Source organism: Camelus ferus, chromosome 3 (assembly GCF_009834535.1).
Source record: "Camelus ferus isolate YT-003-E chromosome 3, BCGSAC_Cfer_1.0, whole genome shotgun sequence".
Classification (NCBI taxonomy): Eukaryota; Metazoa; Chordata; class Mammalia; order Artiodactyla; family Camelidae; genus Camelus; species Camelus ferus.
Window position 1 is genome coordinate 50,506,687 of NC_045698.1, and position 17,952 is coordinate 50,524,638.

Here is a 17,952-nt window from a genome sequence, read left to right on the forward strand (position 1 = left end):
GCGACCCCAGCTGGGCAGGGCGGTAGTTCTGTACTTGGGGGAGGGGAGCGGGCCAAAGGTGAGCGGAGAAGACTCAGAGTTGAGTGGTTGCACGAGAAGTGTTTATCTCGTCTCTTTGGCAAACACACGCTCTCAGTTTCTTGTCATGAAAGGGGAACCCTGTATTTTGTAGACAAGGAGTCACAGAAGCAACGTTAGAAGGGAAAAAAGAAAGAAAGAAAGAAAGAAAGAAAGAAAAAAGTCAGCGCGCCATCTCCCCAAAGGAAAAGGAACCACGCTGTTTGTCCTTCTGTAACTGAGCAACAGCCTGGGCGGCTGCGACTGCCTGTGTCTTCTGCGGTTTTTCTTGCTCTTGTCCGCGGAGGTTCACTTCCACCCTCTAAACGCTCCACAAGTGAAAAATTAGGCGGGGTGGCCGCCAGCCCCAACTGCAGGGGATCCCGGCCCAGGGCCCGCTCGGCGCCTTCCTGCAGCCACGGGCCGGGCAGGGGCGGGTCCAGGCGGCAGGGCGCTGCGCCCCGCGCGCGGTAGAGGTCGCTGCGCCGCGGCGCGGGCTCCCACCACGGTGGATAACGGGGCCGGGTTGGAGGAGAAAGGAAACCTGCCTGGGAGGCGGCGGCGGCCCGGAGCGAGCGAGGGAGGAGAGTTCACTTTTGCTCGGGTGTCAGCGCGCGGAGGCAGCAGCGGGCGCTGACGAGGGAGCACGGAGCGAGCGGGGCGCCAAATCGGGGGCCGCTGGGGGAGGACAGAGAGAGGCCGGATACGAGCGCGCCGGCGGGGCGCGGAGCGGCGAGCCTGGCCAGCGAGGGGAGCCGCGGGGGGCGCGCCCCGGGCGTGCCCCCGGAGCCGCGCAGGATGCCTCACGAGGAGCAGCCGTCCCTGCAGAGACCCCGCTACGGCTGTAAGTGCAGCGGGCTCGCGGGGCTCCGCCGGCTTTGGGGAACTTTCTCCCCAAGGAAGGCGTTGGAGAAGCCGAGGGAGCTGGGTGCGCGCCGCGGAGGGGACTGGAGGGCAGCTGGGTGGCTGGCAAAGTTGGGAGCTAGAGTTGCAAAAACTAGTGAGCGGCGTCCTTCCCTCTCCCCACGAATTCCTAATCCCTGGCTGGCACCACCGTCTTCTACCCCGCACACCCCACCGTGGCGCGAGGCAGCGCTGGGTCTGTACCCGGGGACACACCAAGTTGGGGGTTTCGGGGTATCAGGTGAGGAGCCCGCGGAGCTCCTGGCCGTTGCTGGCTCGGGCCAGGGGGTGGCGTAAGGGATCTGACTCTTCCAACTCAGAAGGGGAGGAACGTTTGTTTGCTGTGGCTACAGGTGGGCTCTTGAGTAGTGTGCCCGCGCACTCTGCTAGTGGCAACGTCGGCTTCCCTGGAAGGGCTGGCGTCTCCTCCTACCCCGCTCCCTCGGACTTCACCTGGGCCGCAAGAACCAGTTTGGGCCCCACAGGTGGGAGTCCTTTCCTCTTGCAGCCGAAAGAGACATCGCCGGCCCCAGTCTCTCCCCTCCCCGCCCCACTCTAGCCCCACGGGGTCTGTGCGGCGCGCAGGAGGATTGTGACGAGAACGCGACGCGGCGCTGGGCTCTCCGGGATCCGGTTGGAGCCCGCGTGACTTGAACGAGATGGTGTCGTTTATCCAGCCGGGGACTGCCCTCGGAAAGAGGTTGCTTTGGCGGATCCTGAGTGGATAGAACCAGATTAGCACCAACCACGTGGCTTCGTGTACAGAGTTCAGAGTCTTTACCAAACATGCGCCAGGAAGTATTTCCTTTAAAACAAACAGAAACTTGGCGCCCTTTCTTTCAACAGAGTCGGCGCTGTCATTGGACCCATGGTCGAGGATCATAGGTTAATCTTTTGCCCAGGCTGGCTTTGGTGGCGAGGGTACCAGGTTTGGGTTAAGGTGGTGATAACCTGATGCAGGGTTATGTTTTGTGCTTCTGGCTGGTTGTGAGGGCCGCAGTCTTCTCTGATAAAGAAAGGTTAGTGGTCAACTTGGTTACCCTTCCCTTCCTCCCGCAAGTCTTGGAATGGAGCACCGGAGATGGGAAGTTCTTTTTCCCATATGACCTTTACTGTGTCATGCAGTGAGGAGTCAGCTGCAGCCTCTGCACTCTAGGGAAATGCATTTAACAGTTAACCCGGTGCAGCCCTTTGCGGCCTTAGTTTGCACGTTGCTAAACCACACAGATGGCAAAGCTCCCTGGGTTGGGATGTGCTCATCCAGGGTGGTGTCAACCATCCTCAGGTTGGTAAAAGTCTTTTATGTGTCAAATTTCCAGGTCATGTGGTAGCTTCACTGTGTCAATTTATAAGATGACCACAAAGTGTGGAAACTAGTTTAGTATGCATTTAAAAAATGGGTTTGAATATCCCGTTGTAAACCACGATCTGTTAAGTGTGTTGTCCTTCCCTGGTTCAGTGTGCTGGGCAAAGTTGCAGTGAATGCAGTGCCTTAATTCCAAATTTCCACGGGTCCCACTTGGGCATCTGTGATGGCGCTTGGTTTTCATGGAATGCATCTGTGGTTTTAGAGAGCGCTAGAAGCAGCAGTTGAGTTCAGGTCCACAAGCATGAAGAGCACTCCTCACGACCACTGTCTTTGGAAATCATCGTCCAGCTTTTCTCACGAGTCTGGTGTAATGGGTGATGCTCCATCTTGTTGGAATCACTCCCATTTACCTTCCCCCAGTTCATGAAGTGCTGGAATTCTTTGGTCACCTATCATAAAGAAAAAAAAAAAAGGAAAGCATTTGTTGATTCCTGCAGTTTATGGCCACCCTGAAATATTAAGGCTTTAATACAGTAACCTGTTATGTCTTTAAAATAAACATGTCTGTGATTTTGATACCACATTCACGAATGATATATGTTCATAGTTTATTTTTAAAATGATATCTAGTAGAATACACCTTTGTGTTAATAGATACCACCTAACTGATTCTAAATGCAAAAGCAGACAGTATGATATATTAGAATGTATAATTTCTGGTGGTGGTTGGTTTTCTGGGCCTTCTATTAACACAAGACTGAAAATAGTGCTTTGAGCTCTTCATAGGAAGGCCAAGGAAGAAGGACGCAGGATTGTACTTGCTGTGTTACACTGTAGAGCTGAGCTTTTTTTTGTTTGTGGGTTTGATAAATACAGGTTCAATAAAACCCTGAACTATACCAAGCAGGCTTTATTCCCAACATGTAAAGATAACCAGAGTCCCTATACTTGGTGGTAATTTCCGTTCCAGTGGCATACATTCTGAGTAAAGTGTATTTGAGACTGAACTTTAAAACCATTTTTTTTTTTTTTTTTGGTAGTTTGTCTTAAGCTTGTTTTTGGTCTGGTCTTATAGTCTGCCGTCTCTCTTCTCCTCGAATTGCCATTGATGTCAGACATCCTTGTACAAAGTAAATTAACTCAGCCTGGGGCTGATGTGATGGCTCTCCTCTCCACGAGGCTGAGTGTCTGTAATTACTACATAGTCAGTTGTTCTTGAGGGATTTCTCGATGAGTTCTCCACGAAGGCTCCCTTCTCAGATTTTGGATGTGAGAGGCAGCTGAAGTCTTCCTGATGGACACCCTGGAGGGCTGAATTAAATTTAAATAGACCGTTTCCATTTAATCCTTGCTCCTTCCATGTTGGCCACATCCTCTGGCAACCTGTGAAGTTATTGTGTGAGACGTTATAAAGAACAAAGCTCACTGACACAGTTCTTCAGGGAAGATCTGGAAAAAGGAAAAGGGTGAAGACATAAATAGAATATTATATTACAACCAGAGTATCTTTCTACCATCAAATTGAAATTTAAATGAAGCTTATGCTTAGGGATGTTTTGCCAATAGCTTTGGTGCTGTTGTAACAGACTGTGATGTATTTGCCAAAGTAATTCTGAAAACACATTCCCACCATGATCTGTCACAAGTTTTGTTCCAGTTACTTGAGAGTTAAAAAGACCACTGACAGCAAAGAGGGGCTTTGTGCCTAAGATGACTTCACTCATCCCTGATGGTCCAATCCACATTTAAGTGCCTCCTGTGGGTCAGTCATCAGTGTGCCTGTGGCAGGAATTGTGGTTTTCTACCCTCTGCAGAACTTCTTTCCTTTCATAAGAGATGTAAAACTCATTTCGATTAATGTTTCACTGTTTCTCTTAAAAAGTGCAACGTAAGCCCAGAGTGAGTGTGTGTATGTGTGTGTTGTGGTGGGGGGAGGGAGGTTCTGGCCGATGCTCTGAGCTTTGGATAAATGCTCTTGTCTGAATGGTGAGATTTCTAAATCACCTGGTAGCTGGAGTGTTGGGTGGGGATCAACACAACTAAACCTCTTAGCCCTTTTCCAGTACCAGGCACTGAAGTTCTGAAGTAGTTAAACTTGGGTGCATGAAACAGGATTGAATCCATCTGTGTTGAGGACCGCTTGGCTCTAACAGTCTATCAGTGCTTTCCTTTGAAGGCAGAGGGATGTCTGCAGCGTTGCCCTGTGATGCAGTCTGCAGGAGGCAAAAAGTCAAGTCCCTCCTTCATGTGCTAATGTTTTGGTGGAGCTTTTCAGAACGATCTTTAAGGTCAGCAGCTTAAGTGTTATTTTGGTAGGCTTTTACTGTAATTACACATGCCTTTAGCCAAAATGACTTGTTTGGGAGAGTCTAAGCTTGTAATACTGGGTTTGTTGTAGACCTTAGTGTTGTTGAAGGTGTTAGCAAACTGCCTTTTCTCTAGGGAACCATTGGTTTGCCCCTCAGCTCCCCATTCCATAAGCTTTTTAACAGCTTATTTTATTGAAAAGGCAGATCGAGGGCTTATGAAGTCTTCACGGTAACTAAAAGAGAAACAAAGGCCACCCCACTTCTGATCTGAGTCAGCTAAGTCCTGCAGGTTAGGGGCTCGGCTTAGGGTGTGGAATTTGAGTTTGTGAATTTATCAAGTGCTGGATGTTGTCATCTGCTCATTACTACCTTCGAGAGGGCCAGTGGTTTTCCCTTATCACAATGAGGCTGAAAGCCACAATACTGTCTGAAGTCCACACAGCTGGCTGGTGACAGAGGTGGAAGCCCGTGGTGTCAGACCCCGAAGCCTGTTCTCACCGGCTGTTGACTCCCCTGCCTCATCATAGGGGTTTCGCCCTGATTTTCTGTCTGTTTCAAGTGCTGGTCTTGATTTTTATCAAACTTTGGAAACCGGGAGCTGATTGGAGGGTGTCTCTTTTGAAAGCAGATGCATGGTATCCTCCAAAGGTTATTTTGTTTTTTTACCCCCAAGGAAAAGCATTGAAGAACACATGGGCTTTTTATAGAGTACATCCAGGCTCCGTCCAAACATTTTTTGTGTGTATAGAGACATCCCCTTGCACTGTGAGGCACCGAAATGAAAGAAAGGCTTTTCCATAATAGAGCAGCATGCTCCAGTGATTCCAAATAGGATAATTTGCAAAATACACGTTATTACATATACTGACCATGCCCTTCAAGTCTGGGGTTGATGAGAAATCAGGCAGAAGTTTGCAGTGGGTTGACCGACCAGTGAGCTGAAACTTTTTCGTTTGACAGTTCTATTTTATTTTTCTCCTTGGAAAGGCAGAATGGTGTCAGTGAAGTGGCGAAAGCTTTGGTGTTGAGTAGATGTGGGTTTAAATCCTGACTTGGCCATTAATGGCCTGAGTAGCTTTGGGGTTTTCTCCTGTGCTAAACACATTGCACTAAACACATTGCAGCTATTTCAATTGACTGAGCACCTAACGCGTACAACAGACACATCACGGATGGAGGAAAAATGACTAAGATGACTAAGATGATTACAGCTTATAAGAGAACCTGGAAGATGATGAATAATGCTTACACTTCTATTAGGGCACTTCCAAGTTCTGCGGAAGTGAAGACATGGGAGCAATGCATTTGAACGGGCACATGGGAAGACTTCATGAAGGTTGTGACCATGACCTTGAGGGAAGTCAGAGGAGAACCTGCAAGGCATTCCAGCATATTTGTTGTGTGGGTGTTTTGGTGGGGCTGATGTATGGGTCAGTGCTGTGGAAGGGAAGTGACGCTAAAGAGGAATTTATCATGAAATCCTTTATTTGTAGGCAACAAAAGGCACTTAGAGCTGTCTTGAGGAGAGTGGTTTAATCTAGTCTCTCACTGAAGCACCTGGTTCTTCGAGAGGCCCTTTTTCTTTTTCTTTTTTTTTTTTAACTTGTCATTAGATTTTATCAGCAAGTGGTGCAGTGCATTGCGGGCTGGTGGAAGGGTGGGTGTGTTGGAATGCTTGGTGCTGGAGACAGTAGGAGGATGGGTGAGGTCTGGGGACGTGTGTGGTGTGCAGAGGCCCCTTCACTAGGCCTGTAGGTTTGGGAATTATTTTGAAAGGGTAGGTTTGTCAGGTAATTTCGCTTAGGATAGGCTGGAAGTTACTAAACAATGGTGAAGATCATGGAACTGATGGCAACTGGCAAATACAAAGAGAGGCAGGAATGGAGCCTCAGTGGAGCTGAAGCTGACTCCAGCCAGGGAGACAGACAGCTATCTCCAGGCCATTTCATAAGGTAAGTTCTTCAAGAACAGATCAGAAAGGATGTAGTTACAGCAGGGCAAGGATATTAACTACATTATGCAGGAGGTCGGATTTCTTCTACCCTCTTTTCCTCATAATCTCTACTTAATGGCAATTTTTCCCTCTCAGATTTCACTGGAGATTTAGTGCCATCACATGACAGACATCCCAGTTTTGTTGAAAGTGGCTAATGCCATGTTTCCAGTTCTTAGCAGGCTCTCAGGTTTGACTTCACTCTAACTGGACTCTCCCTTCATTTTCCAATCATGGATTGGGCAGGGCCCTTCTTGCCAGGGGGCCCAGAGGCGCTGACAGCTGTTTCTCCAGCCAGTGCGGTGGTTTTCCTGGAGCAGTTCCTGGGGCTGCAGTGGCAGCAGAGCATCACCTGAGAACTTGCTGGAAAGGCAAATTCCCTGCCCCACTCAGATCTTCGGAATCAGAAACTAGCGTGGGGGGTTGGAGGGGACAAGGCCGAGCAAAGTTTCCATAAGCCGTCCAGGCAACTCCGATGTACCACTCTAGTGCAAGGGTGAAAACACGTCCCTAGTATTTGATTACCCTCTCCACAGTGCTTGTAGGTCGGTAAGTGAAAACATGTGGGTGCGTTACCGATGGCTTTATTTACAGAATTCCTTCTGTGTTTGACTTGGGCACACACATGTACTGCATACAAACCCCGACATTGATTTTGCTACAGGCTTGTGTTTATTTTATAGGATTTGTTTTGGTATGGCTGTAAGGTTGCTTTTTTCCTTTCTGGGAAACAACTGTGACTTACAAGATAAAGTCCCAAATCTCCACTAACTAGGGATTAAGTGACATCAACTCCTCAAGGACTTCTAGGGGCAGGTGGTGCTCAGCTCAGGCTGAGTGAGCTGGGGAACCTGTTTGTGTGAAAGGGAGGGTCCCAGTCCTGGCCACGCTGGACTCTGATCCTTGCAAGGGGTTCCTGGACAGTAAGGGTTGAAAGATGTCTTCTCCCCTCATTTTTTCCCTCCAGGGCAACTTAAAGTTTGTTCAGTCTCGATTTTTAGAACAGTTGAATATGTTAGCAGAGATATTATTTGATAGGATTAAGTGCACTCAGGTCATCCCCACGTTACAGGAAACTATAGATCTGTTTATTTTTCTATTGATTAAAGATAGGAGGACAGTCCCATGATTTTTTTGCTTCCGATCCCTCAAGAGGATGACTTTTATTTGTTCTCTTTTCTCCATTACTACTAAATCTCTGAAGACATTTTTACACCATTTTTCACAAGTTAAGGCAGATTCGTTCCTGATAATTTTGTCTCACTGCTCTTATTTTATTACCAGTCTGAATTCAATCTTATGTAGTGTTAATGTAGTTCCTTATCATCTCCATGTCAATGGACTTGATGTACATGTGATTGAAGCAACATGTCTGAAATACTTAAGTGATGCTAGGTTCTGTGCCTAGCCGGTAACCTGGAGCCCTGGTACCTAGAAGACACTCAGTAGATGTTTGATGTCGTTACAGTACAGGGCTTCACGTGCCTGCACCATACTGTTTGTCTCAATGAGGAACTTATTTCTGTTATCTGTTAAGTTAAAAGTAATCGCCAGAGTCTGACTGCCAGGCAGACATTTCACGTTGAGCTTGGATTTGCTTTCATCGTCTGTGGAACCTCGGCAAGCTATTTTAATTTCTCTCTGCCTCAGTTTCCTCACCTGTAAAATGTAGGTGGCAAGGCGCATGCTCAGAGGGTTAAATGTTTCAATGCATGTTCAGAATGTGTCCCCATAGAGTCAGCCCTTGAATGGGGGAGGGGGGCGGCGACAGTGGTATCACCCTCATCACTCCTGCCCCTTGCCTGTCTCCCCACCTCTTTACCCTTTTCTCATTTTTAATAGAAAATGAATTCAAAATCCTGGCCCCATATACATTTTTTAAAAAATCGAGATACAATTGACATAAACATCCCAGGCTGTCTTGAGCGCATGTATTCAACTATGTTCAGGGAACACAGTTATCTATATGTAGGTGGAGACCATCTATCAATTTGGGTGGAGATAAAATTAATCCTTGTTCATACACACTTAAAAAGAGAAGCCTAACATATTCTGTTGCTCATTGTTAACAAATAAAGCTGGATGGGGGGTTGGATTTCTGCGCTGCATTTTTTGTCATCTTAGGAGTGTTTGTGGAGTTGTCGTGAGTATACCTGGGTGAGGAATTGTCACTCTGCAGTCACTAAGCATCATGTTGTCTCATTCAGTATTAAGTTGGTACTGCTGTGCATTTGAAAGCCCAGGGGTTCATGATACTATCCATACGGGAAGGAGCTACTTGAAATAAGCGTTTATCTTTACGCCTGGTTCAGACTGAGGCGTTTGGCTTGGGTGCTTGGGTCCTCCAAACATCTGGTCAACCTAGTGCTGTGATGATTTAGAAGGAGGTTGAGGAAGAGGAGGAAATATGCTGGGTTCATTTGACAGCCCTCAGTCCTAATTGCCACTAGAAAGATTGTGAAACTTCAGGTTCATGGGCCAGTGAACCTCAATTTATAGGAATAACTGGAATGTTGGAGCCGTTGGAAATGAGTCTAGGCTGCTTCTCTTGTCCCCATGTTCAAATTACTCATTCATTCTGTCTCCCCCTCTTTCTACTAGATTTTTTTTTTTTTTAATTTGGGCAAATTTCTTGCAAATAGTTCTTATCGACCCCTCTTCACCTCACTTCCCCCAAAAAGGAGCCCTGGGACCAGTCAGGCTTGGCTGGTTCCTGCCTTGGTCCGGGGTATGTCTGTCACATTCACGTCCTCCGCCTCTGCCCTGGGCTGCCCAGGCAGGCTTCGCAGGGTTGGCGTGAGGGGCCTGCCGACATGTCAGTACCTCGTCATCCAGCCTCATGGGATCTGAGTTCTCCACTCACCCACCCTCTGAGCTCTGCTCTTCCCCTCTCAAATCCAGGAAGGCGGCTTCCCAGAGACGTGCTCTTACGGAACTCTCAGCAAGTTTTTCTAAGAAATGGTCATTCCACAGCTAATACAAATAGGCTCTCACTTTTGTTCTGTATCTACTAATTTATTTTCCAAAGGAAAAAAATTTAAAAAGAACATATAAAGATACAGTTACCCATCCATGAGAACCAGGGGCATGTGAGTCCTTTCCTTGCCTTGGTACTGACTCTGGCGACAGTGCCAGAGCTTGCTTCGTCAGTTCTCCAGTGTGATATTTGCTGTTGTCAGTTGGACTTGACCAGCACGTTAGGGGATTGTGCTTACCTCTTACTTTTCAAAGTAGGTTCTCGTTGTAACTTTTCACATTTGATTAAGTGAACTCTGAGAAAGAACTGGGACTTAACAATGGGCTTCTTTGTAGTAGTTTTGAAATCTCTGAAAATGTGTACCTTTGATCTGTTGAGTAGGACAAACAAGATCCAGCAGCCCAACGGGGACGGTGGACTTAACCTGTGTCCTCATGAATATCTCTAGAAGGTTATGCAAACATCTTTTTAGAGGTTGCTTTTGGGGAGAGAGACTGAGGGCAAAGGTGGGAATATTCTTGAAACTGTTTTTACCTTGTGTTATCTTTCAGATAAACTACAGCAAATGTGTTTTGAAAAATAGTACACTACATTGATTACTCTGAGAATAATATGGATAACATTAGAATAGCATTAAGATCCTTCTGTGTTGCAACTGTCTTTTGGTCACTGCTGTATCCCCAGTGTCTGGCATATAAATCATTCAACATGTCAACAGTAGTTCTTTCTAGGTAATGAGATAATGGGTAAACCCCCCCAAAAAAAGTTTTTTTCCTATGAATTTTCTACTCTAAAAATGTTTTTATACTGAGAAAAGCTCTAATAATTACCCTTTGTTGTCCAAGATCCAATGTTATCGCTAGTTATAAGCTTTGATGTGAGAAAATTAGAGTCTGAAAAACAAATGTTATTATTGGAAGAATTCAGTGGAGATCTAATTTTCCAGGTGTGTGTGTGTGTGTGTGTGTGTAAGTGAGTACACACACACATGCTTGTGTGAGAGACAGATTAAGAGACAGAGATTGACAGACAGTGTTGAGAGGTCCAGGACTACATAATTGTTTAGCTGTTGTAGTTGAGATAAAGATGGGGAGAGACGGGATAAAAACCCTAAGAATACACAAGGTGAAGTAGGGAGTGGTGACAGAAAAAAAAATCCCAGGTGGGCAGTAGCTGGTCCAAATTTTCACAATTGGTAAAGGGAAAGTGTGTGGGAAACTGACTTGTAAAAGGCGATGAATCAAAAAGTAGTGTCCACAGTGAAGTAAAAGTAGTTGACTTAAAAGTAGGGGATTATTCTCTTGACTGAGAAGGGGAACTCTCAAGAGCCTTATGGAGGTAGACCACTCATTATTATTATTATTTTTAATTCAACAAGAAGTTCTGAGTCCTCGGTCCTGTGTATGTGATGGAAGTTACCCAGGATTTGCAGACCAGATGCCTTCAGGGTCAAGTGTGACCAGAGCCTTATATAAAATCAAGAAGCTTTGGAGTGTCCTTCAACTGGAGATGGCATTTGCTCCCTTAGCCACTCAAACTGGGAAGAAAACATTTGTGACCAGTGCACAGGCAAAGCAAGATTAGTCTGTGGGCTTACTGGCCCCTGTGTTAGCTGGTAAAACTGAGGCGGTGTGATGGAAGTATTGTCACCCTGGAAAGATGAGGGACCAGGGTGCAGTAATGGCCAGGGCAGCATCTAGCATCTGAGGGCCTAGATGGAAGTGCCACTTACTGTGTGACATGGTAGGTGACTTCTCTGAGCTTCCGCCTATATCTGAAAAATGGGTTTGTGTTGACCTCAAAAGGGGTGTGAGGTACAGGAGATTGTGCTGAAAACTGTTCTAATGTATGTATATATGTGTGGGGTGAGGTAATTTAGTCACTTATTTGAGTAGCTCTTTGGTGTAGTCTTGTTAGTGTTGAAGAGGGCTCATCACTTAATCATCTACCTCAAAGGCAGTGCCGATTCAGTTTTGTGACACAGGCTGTTTTGGGACTCATGTTTGAAGTGAGCCTTTTTTTTTTTTCTTCTTTCTTTTTTTTTCCTTTTTCTTTTTTCCCTTCCTCCAGCTTGGAAGGCAAAATTCTGGCTCTCAGTTGCAACATCTTCAAGATGTCGATTTTCTGAATCCTAGTATATAATCCTTGGCCAGATTCTTCCAGGTCTGTCTGAGCATTTGTCTTACTAGGAAGTGTAAGTCATGAAAACACAAGTGAATAGTAGGTGCCTCAAGATTGAAAAGACTTTTCAAGAGTAGTGTCTTTGAGGCCCCTGCTGTAAGAGAATGTTTCATAAAGGGAAACTGTATTATGAAACAGGGTAAATCTGTTTTTAACGATGGGGCAGAGGGAGATGAGGCTTGGGGAGGTAGCTGTTTCTAGTCTGTTGATAAAGCTCATGGTTTTACAGAGTTGAGATGTTGTGGCTTATTTTCAAGAAAAGGAAGGATGGAAGGCAGGGCATCTGGGATCATTTGGGACTTCCCAGGGCTGCTGGGTATCAGTGGCAGGCCACCCTCTTTGGGTAACTGCACATCTTTGACTGTTACACTTGCCATAATATCACATCTCTGTTAGGAGCTCTTCTAATTCATAGCTGTCAACCTGGCTGCTCATTAAAATCTCCAGGGGAGCTTCACAAGGGAAACACTGGTTCCCTGCATCTCATCCCTCAGGTGTTCTGTTCACTTGTTTTGGGGTAAAGTTCTGGCACAGATATTTTTATTTTGTTTGGTTTTGATATTTTTTATTTAAAAATTTTTTGAACCCTCAAAACCACAAAGAACCATACTTTGCACATCCGTCCCTTTCACTCAGCTTCACTGTGTTAATATCTTGCCATACTGTTCCACCTGTAGACACTGTGACAGCTTATCCCTAAATACTGCATCCATCTTACGTGCCAACTACAAGGACCTTGTCCTCCATGACCACATCGTCAGTGCCACCAGTACCCTGCATTCAAGTCCACCATCCACTTTTAAATTCTACACTAAGATTCTCAACTGTATTTCTAGCCATTTTTTGGGTCCAGGGTCTGGTCAGGTTTCTCGTATTGTCTTGCTCAGGCTGGAACAGGGCTGCCACCTCCCTACCAGTTCAATGACATTGAATTCCCCAAGAAGACCAGGTGCATTTCCTGGTATGATTGTCTCATGAGTGATGGTCCCAGTGCATCCCACTGGGGGTTTTCTGTGTCCAACCTCTTACTACTGAATATTTTTTAGAATATTAAAATGTAAAAAATATTAAAGACATTAAAAAAAATCTCCAGAGGAGATTCCAGTGTGCGGCCAAGTTTTGAAATTCATGGAAGTAATTAAAACCCCTTATTCTGTGTGTATGTGTTTATCATAAAATACACAACATAAAATTGCCTATTTTAACCATTTTTAAGTGTAAGCTCAGTGACATTAAGTGCAATCACATTTCTGTGCAACCATCACCACCATCCACATCCAGAACTTTTTCATCTTCTCAAACTGATGCTCTGTTCCTATTAAACAATAACTCCCCATTCTCCCCTCCCCACATTGCCTGGAACCCACCCTTCTTTCTCTCTCTTTGATTTTGACTACCCTAGGTACCTCCTGTGAGTAGAATCACACAGTATCTGTCTCTTAGTGACTGGCTTGTTTCACTTAGCTGAATGTCCTCAAGATTCATCCACATTGTATCATATATTAGAATTTTCTTCCTTTTTAAGGCTGAATAACATACCATTGTATGTATATACCGTATTTTGTTTATCTGTTCATCTACTGATGGATAGATACTTGGGTTGTTTCCACCGTTTGGTTGTTATGAGTAATGCTGCTATGAACATAGGTGTACATTTATCTGTCTGAGTCCCTGCTTTCACCTCTTTGGCATATATACCCAGAAATGGGGTTGCTGGATCATGTGATAATTCTGTGTTTAATTTTGGGGGATCTACCACACACCTCTTACTTTTCAATTAAGTGAATTGAAGGAGCCTTGGAAGGGTAAAATACCTTTGAGTGCAAGGGAGAACTCAGAATGCAGGCTGCTAGGCTTCCAGATGACCACTGCAAGGGCGTGTGTACACCCTCCTCTTCTGCATAGAGGATAAAGACCAATGTCTAATTGCAGCCAGATTTACTTCTTTGCAACCTCAGTTGGTGTGCAGGAGAGGGCCAGCATGTGGTACTTCGTTTACGTTATGCGTCACTTTTAAGAGAGTTTAATTTGTGGTTGGTAATTTAAATAGTATGAGTCCATCCACAAAAAGTTGCCCTGGGGCTCTGTGAGTAGTGCAGAGGGAGGTAACTGGTTGCCTCTCTGGGGTGTATAGAGTTTTAAAAATAGAATATTGTTTTAGTTTGTTCACCTGGCTCCTCCAAATACAGTTAACCCTTGAACAACACGGGTTTGAACTGGTCAGATCCACTTACATGTGGATGTTTTTTGATAGTATTACAATCCTACACTGTCCATGGTTAGTTGAATCCATGGATATGGAGGGACTGACTGTAAATTATATGTGGATTTTCCACGGTGCAGAAGGTCGATGCCCCTGACCCCTGTGTTGTTAAAGGGTCAATTGTGTTAGCTCTGTGACCTGGGGCAAAGTCTTCACTTCCCTGATTGATGCTGTTCAGCTGTAAAATGGAGATAATAATAGTAGTCAGAATTGAATGAATTAATCTATGTGAAAATGCTTGGTGTCTGGTACCAAGAAGACACATGTTCAGTGCAAGCTATTAATGTAATATTTCCCACCAATTTCAATGGTGTTATTTAGATAATCCCAGTCATGCTTGGAAGTCATATTTGGAATGCTAGTATTTTTATTTTTTTCAAGGTCTTAGTGGATAAAATTTATTTATTTTCTATTTAAGTATGGTTGATTTACAATGTTGTGTTAGTTTCTGGTGTACAGCATAGTGATTCAGTTATATATATATTTTTTGTATTCTTTCTCATTATAGGCTATTACAAGCTATTGAATACAATTCCCTGTGCTATACAGTAGTACTTTGATGTTTATTTTATATGTAGTAGTTTGTATCTGCTAATCCCAAACTCCTGGTTTACCTCCCTCCCCGCTTCCCCTGCTCCCCTCCCCTTGTAACCATAAGTTTGTTTTCTATGTCTGTGAGTCTCTTTCTGTTTTGTAAGTAAGTTCATTTGGAATGAGTTACTACTGTTTTACTAGACTTGGCGGCTCCGTTTGGCTGTGTTGTGACTGGCAGCCCAAGGCTTGTATCGTGCTGATTCGTAACCAGAGTGAAAGGTGGCAGGAGCTAAGACTCTAGAACAAGCAAGGACTGAAGGTAAGGGAAAGCTGTTTCCGAAGGGTGAGTGTTGGTCATTTCTTTTTAAATTTTTAAAATTGCCTTTGTGTTGGTCATTTTCATACACTGCTGGGGCCGTGGAGTCCAGGTGAAGCAAGTGTGTTGGGGGGATTCCGGCTTCATTGTGCCTGGCGAAGGTGGGGCCGGGACCAGGCAGCTTGCTGTTCTGGAAGGCTGGCCATTCTTCTGCTCCCTGGTCAGAAATGAGCTGAGAATGACAAGATCAGCAGTCTAATTCTGTGTAGCCAGGTCGTTGTCTCTTAATGATGAATTTGGAATGCGTGGTCAGGGTGGTTTGTAGAGTTCCTAGGGTTACTTAACAGGAGAAGATGTTGGCTCAGCAGAATAGCTTGGAAGTATTGACACTTGAACAATCCTGTGTCAGTGGAAGAGCCTGATTTTAACCCTGGTCTCTGGTTGCCGGGCACAGCCCCGGGACAGACATCCCATGGTTTCTCGTGCCTGCTGTGAGGGGACAGGACCACGAGAGGCAGGCCTTGCGTATACAGTTCTAAGAAGAAGGGACTGGCTTCTCCCTTCTCCTGTCAGTTTCACCTCCAGTGACGCTGATTATAACAAAGACATTTAGTGCTTATATGTGCCAGGCCCGATCTCGGCATTTGGTGTCAACCGCCCAATTTAATCCTCATAATAACTCTCTGAGGTTGGTAACATTATCCCAATTTTCTAGATGGGAAAACTGAGGTACAGAGAGGTTAAGTAACTTGCCCAAGGGCCCTGGACTAGTAAGTGGCAGAGTCAAGGCTTGAACCCAGGCAGTGGGACCCCAGGCTTTGTGCTTTCCTGTACCAGTGGGATCCAAGTTAGAAAGTCAGTTTTGTGGACTTGGTACTATGTCTCCTGGGTAAAGCATTTTAGCCATTGTATTCGTTTCCTTTTGTAACAAATTAACACAAACTGTGTGTCTTAATATAACAAAGTTATTCTCTCACAGTTCTCAAAGCTGGACGTCCAAAATGAAGGTACTGGCAGGGCTACCCTGTCTGACGGCTCTCCTGGGGCTCCTTCCTGGCCTCTTCCTGGCTTCTTGTGGTTGCCAACAATCCTTAGGGTTCCCCGGCTTTTAGGTGCATCACTCCAATCTTTGGCTCCACGGTCACACGGTGTTCTCCCTGAGTGTCTCTTTTTTCTTCTTCTAAGACACCGTCATTGGGTTAGGGCCTCCCTCTAATTCTAAAGCAGGTGTGACCTCATTGTAATTTACTGCATCTGCAAAGACCCCATTTCCAAATAAGTTCGTGTTGTGAGATTCCTGGCACGCATGAATTTTGCGGGGGATACTGTTCAACCCATTATAGCCATTACATTTGGGACAACGAAGAATATCAGAGTTTTTTTTTTTAGCACAGTGTCTTCGGCCAATCATGAACAGTGATGTGTCTGGCCAGGGAGAGGCAGTGAGTTAGTGGGGTTGACTGGTGCCTGCTATCAAGTCAGTGCTTGGTCATCACCAAAGCTGAGACGTCATCACAAAAACAGATGAAGGAAGGAAAAGTGCAGAAGCAGTGGAGATCAAAGAAGGGATTTGGAAGTGTCAGAAGGCAGTGGTGCCAGGATGAGCACTAACCTAGTGGGAGAGAAAGAGCTGTAATCGCAGCAGTGTTTAGGAGCGAGAACACCGTGATGAGAATTTAAACCCTCTCTCAGTGACTTAAAATCTACCCAGCACACTCTGAATAAGAGAACTGGGAAGTGTGTGGTTCTTTCTAGAGATGCTTCTGTCAAGTTTACTTTGCAGTGCCTGCAGGTTTAGCTAATAGTTAAGCAGAAAATAGGCCCATTTAGAAGCCCTTTGGTCAGGCTGGATGGCTGACACGTACATTGTTTCCAACATAATTTCTATGGCAACAGGACTTTCTGATATAAATCCGTAACTCGAGTGTATGAATATCCACTCTCTGTTTTTTTGCTTTGGCTGACAGAAAGCACAGGACCAAATCTGGAGCTTATCTGTAGAATTAGTGAAGGGCTTATGTGTTGTTTTGGTGTATTTATATACCTCTGCCTTCATCGTTCTTGTCTGCTTTTGTTTTTCCTTTATTTAATTTCATTTGTCTGTATTTATACGTTTTCCCTAACATACCTACCTTTGTTAACCTGCTCAAATACTTCCAGGAAGGAGGTGAGATGTAAGGGAACTGCTCATTCAACAAAGGAGTCTCTTGGGTTGATCTCTGCCCTTAGAGAACTGACCTCCTTCTTCTTTTTGGGGGGAGGGGTGGAGGGGTGAGGTAATTAGGCTCTTTTTTTTAAAATTTTTAATTTTTTTAAGCGGAGGTACTGGGGATTGAACCCAGGACCTTGTGCATGCTAAGCAGGCACTCTACCACTGAGCTATATACTCTCCCCCTCCCAGAGCCAACCTTCTGACTGGGGAGCTGGCACCGAGTCTCAGAGCCCTCGCTCTGTCACTTACTACCATTCAGCTCTGGCTTCCCCTCCTGCAGAATGAAATAATGACATCATGGTGCCTAGCTGATGGCATCATTGGGACAAAATGGGATGGCACATGTGAAGCACTTAGCACTGTCCCTGGCAGGTAGAAAAAGGAGCATTCCAGATGAGGAGACAGTGAGCTGAGGCCCAGAGTGATAGGCCTTCATCCCCTGCCGGCGGGACTGGTGAGAGGGAAGGAGAGCTGGGCGGAGGGAGGGTCTTGGTGTCCATTAAGGCACAGATTCTTAGACACAGGAGAGGCACCAGTGGTTGGACCATTTCTGCTCCTTCCTCCTCAGCTTGCCTTGCTGTCTGCAGTGACGCCAAGGCCCTGCCTGCCTTGCTGTTTCTTCCCCTGTGTGCGATCCGTCTGGAGCTTGTCCTCACTTGGTTAAGTCTTGCCCTCTTGACTTACACCAGCAGGATTCAAGGAGGGGTTTGAAACTCATCACACCCGTGACCAAGACTGTTTTGGGAAGTGGAGTCTTCATTAAAGTTTTATTGCTTTAGTTTCCTTTTTCTTCTTCATCTTTATTTACTACCTTCTGTTACACATAACCTTTTGAAGTCTGAATAGCAGACTGCTGCTCATGTTGCCAGTGGAGAACCACAGACAACTTCAAGTGAAC

General features: G+C 45.5%; 1 protein-coding gene across 1 annotated transcript in view; it reads left to right on the top strand.

Moving 5' to 3' along the window:
- Positions 1–555: 555 nt before the first annotated feature.
- IQGAP2 (IQ motif containing GTPase activating protein 2) overlaps positions 556–17,952 on the top strand; it is a 264,022-nt gene continuing 246,625 nt past the window's right edge. Inside the window, exon 1 of the mRNA XM_006186715.3 lies at positions 556–901. Coding sequence (XP_006186777.2) covers positions 856–901 — 46 coding nt within the window. The 5' untranslated portion in view covers positions 556–855. The remainder of the gene's footprint in view (positions 902–17,952) is intronic.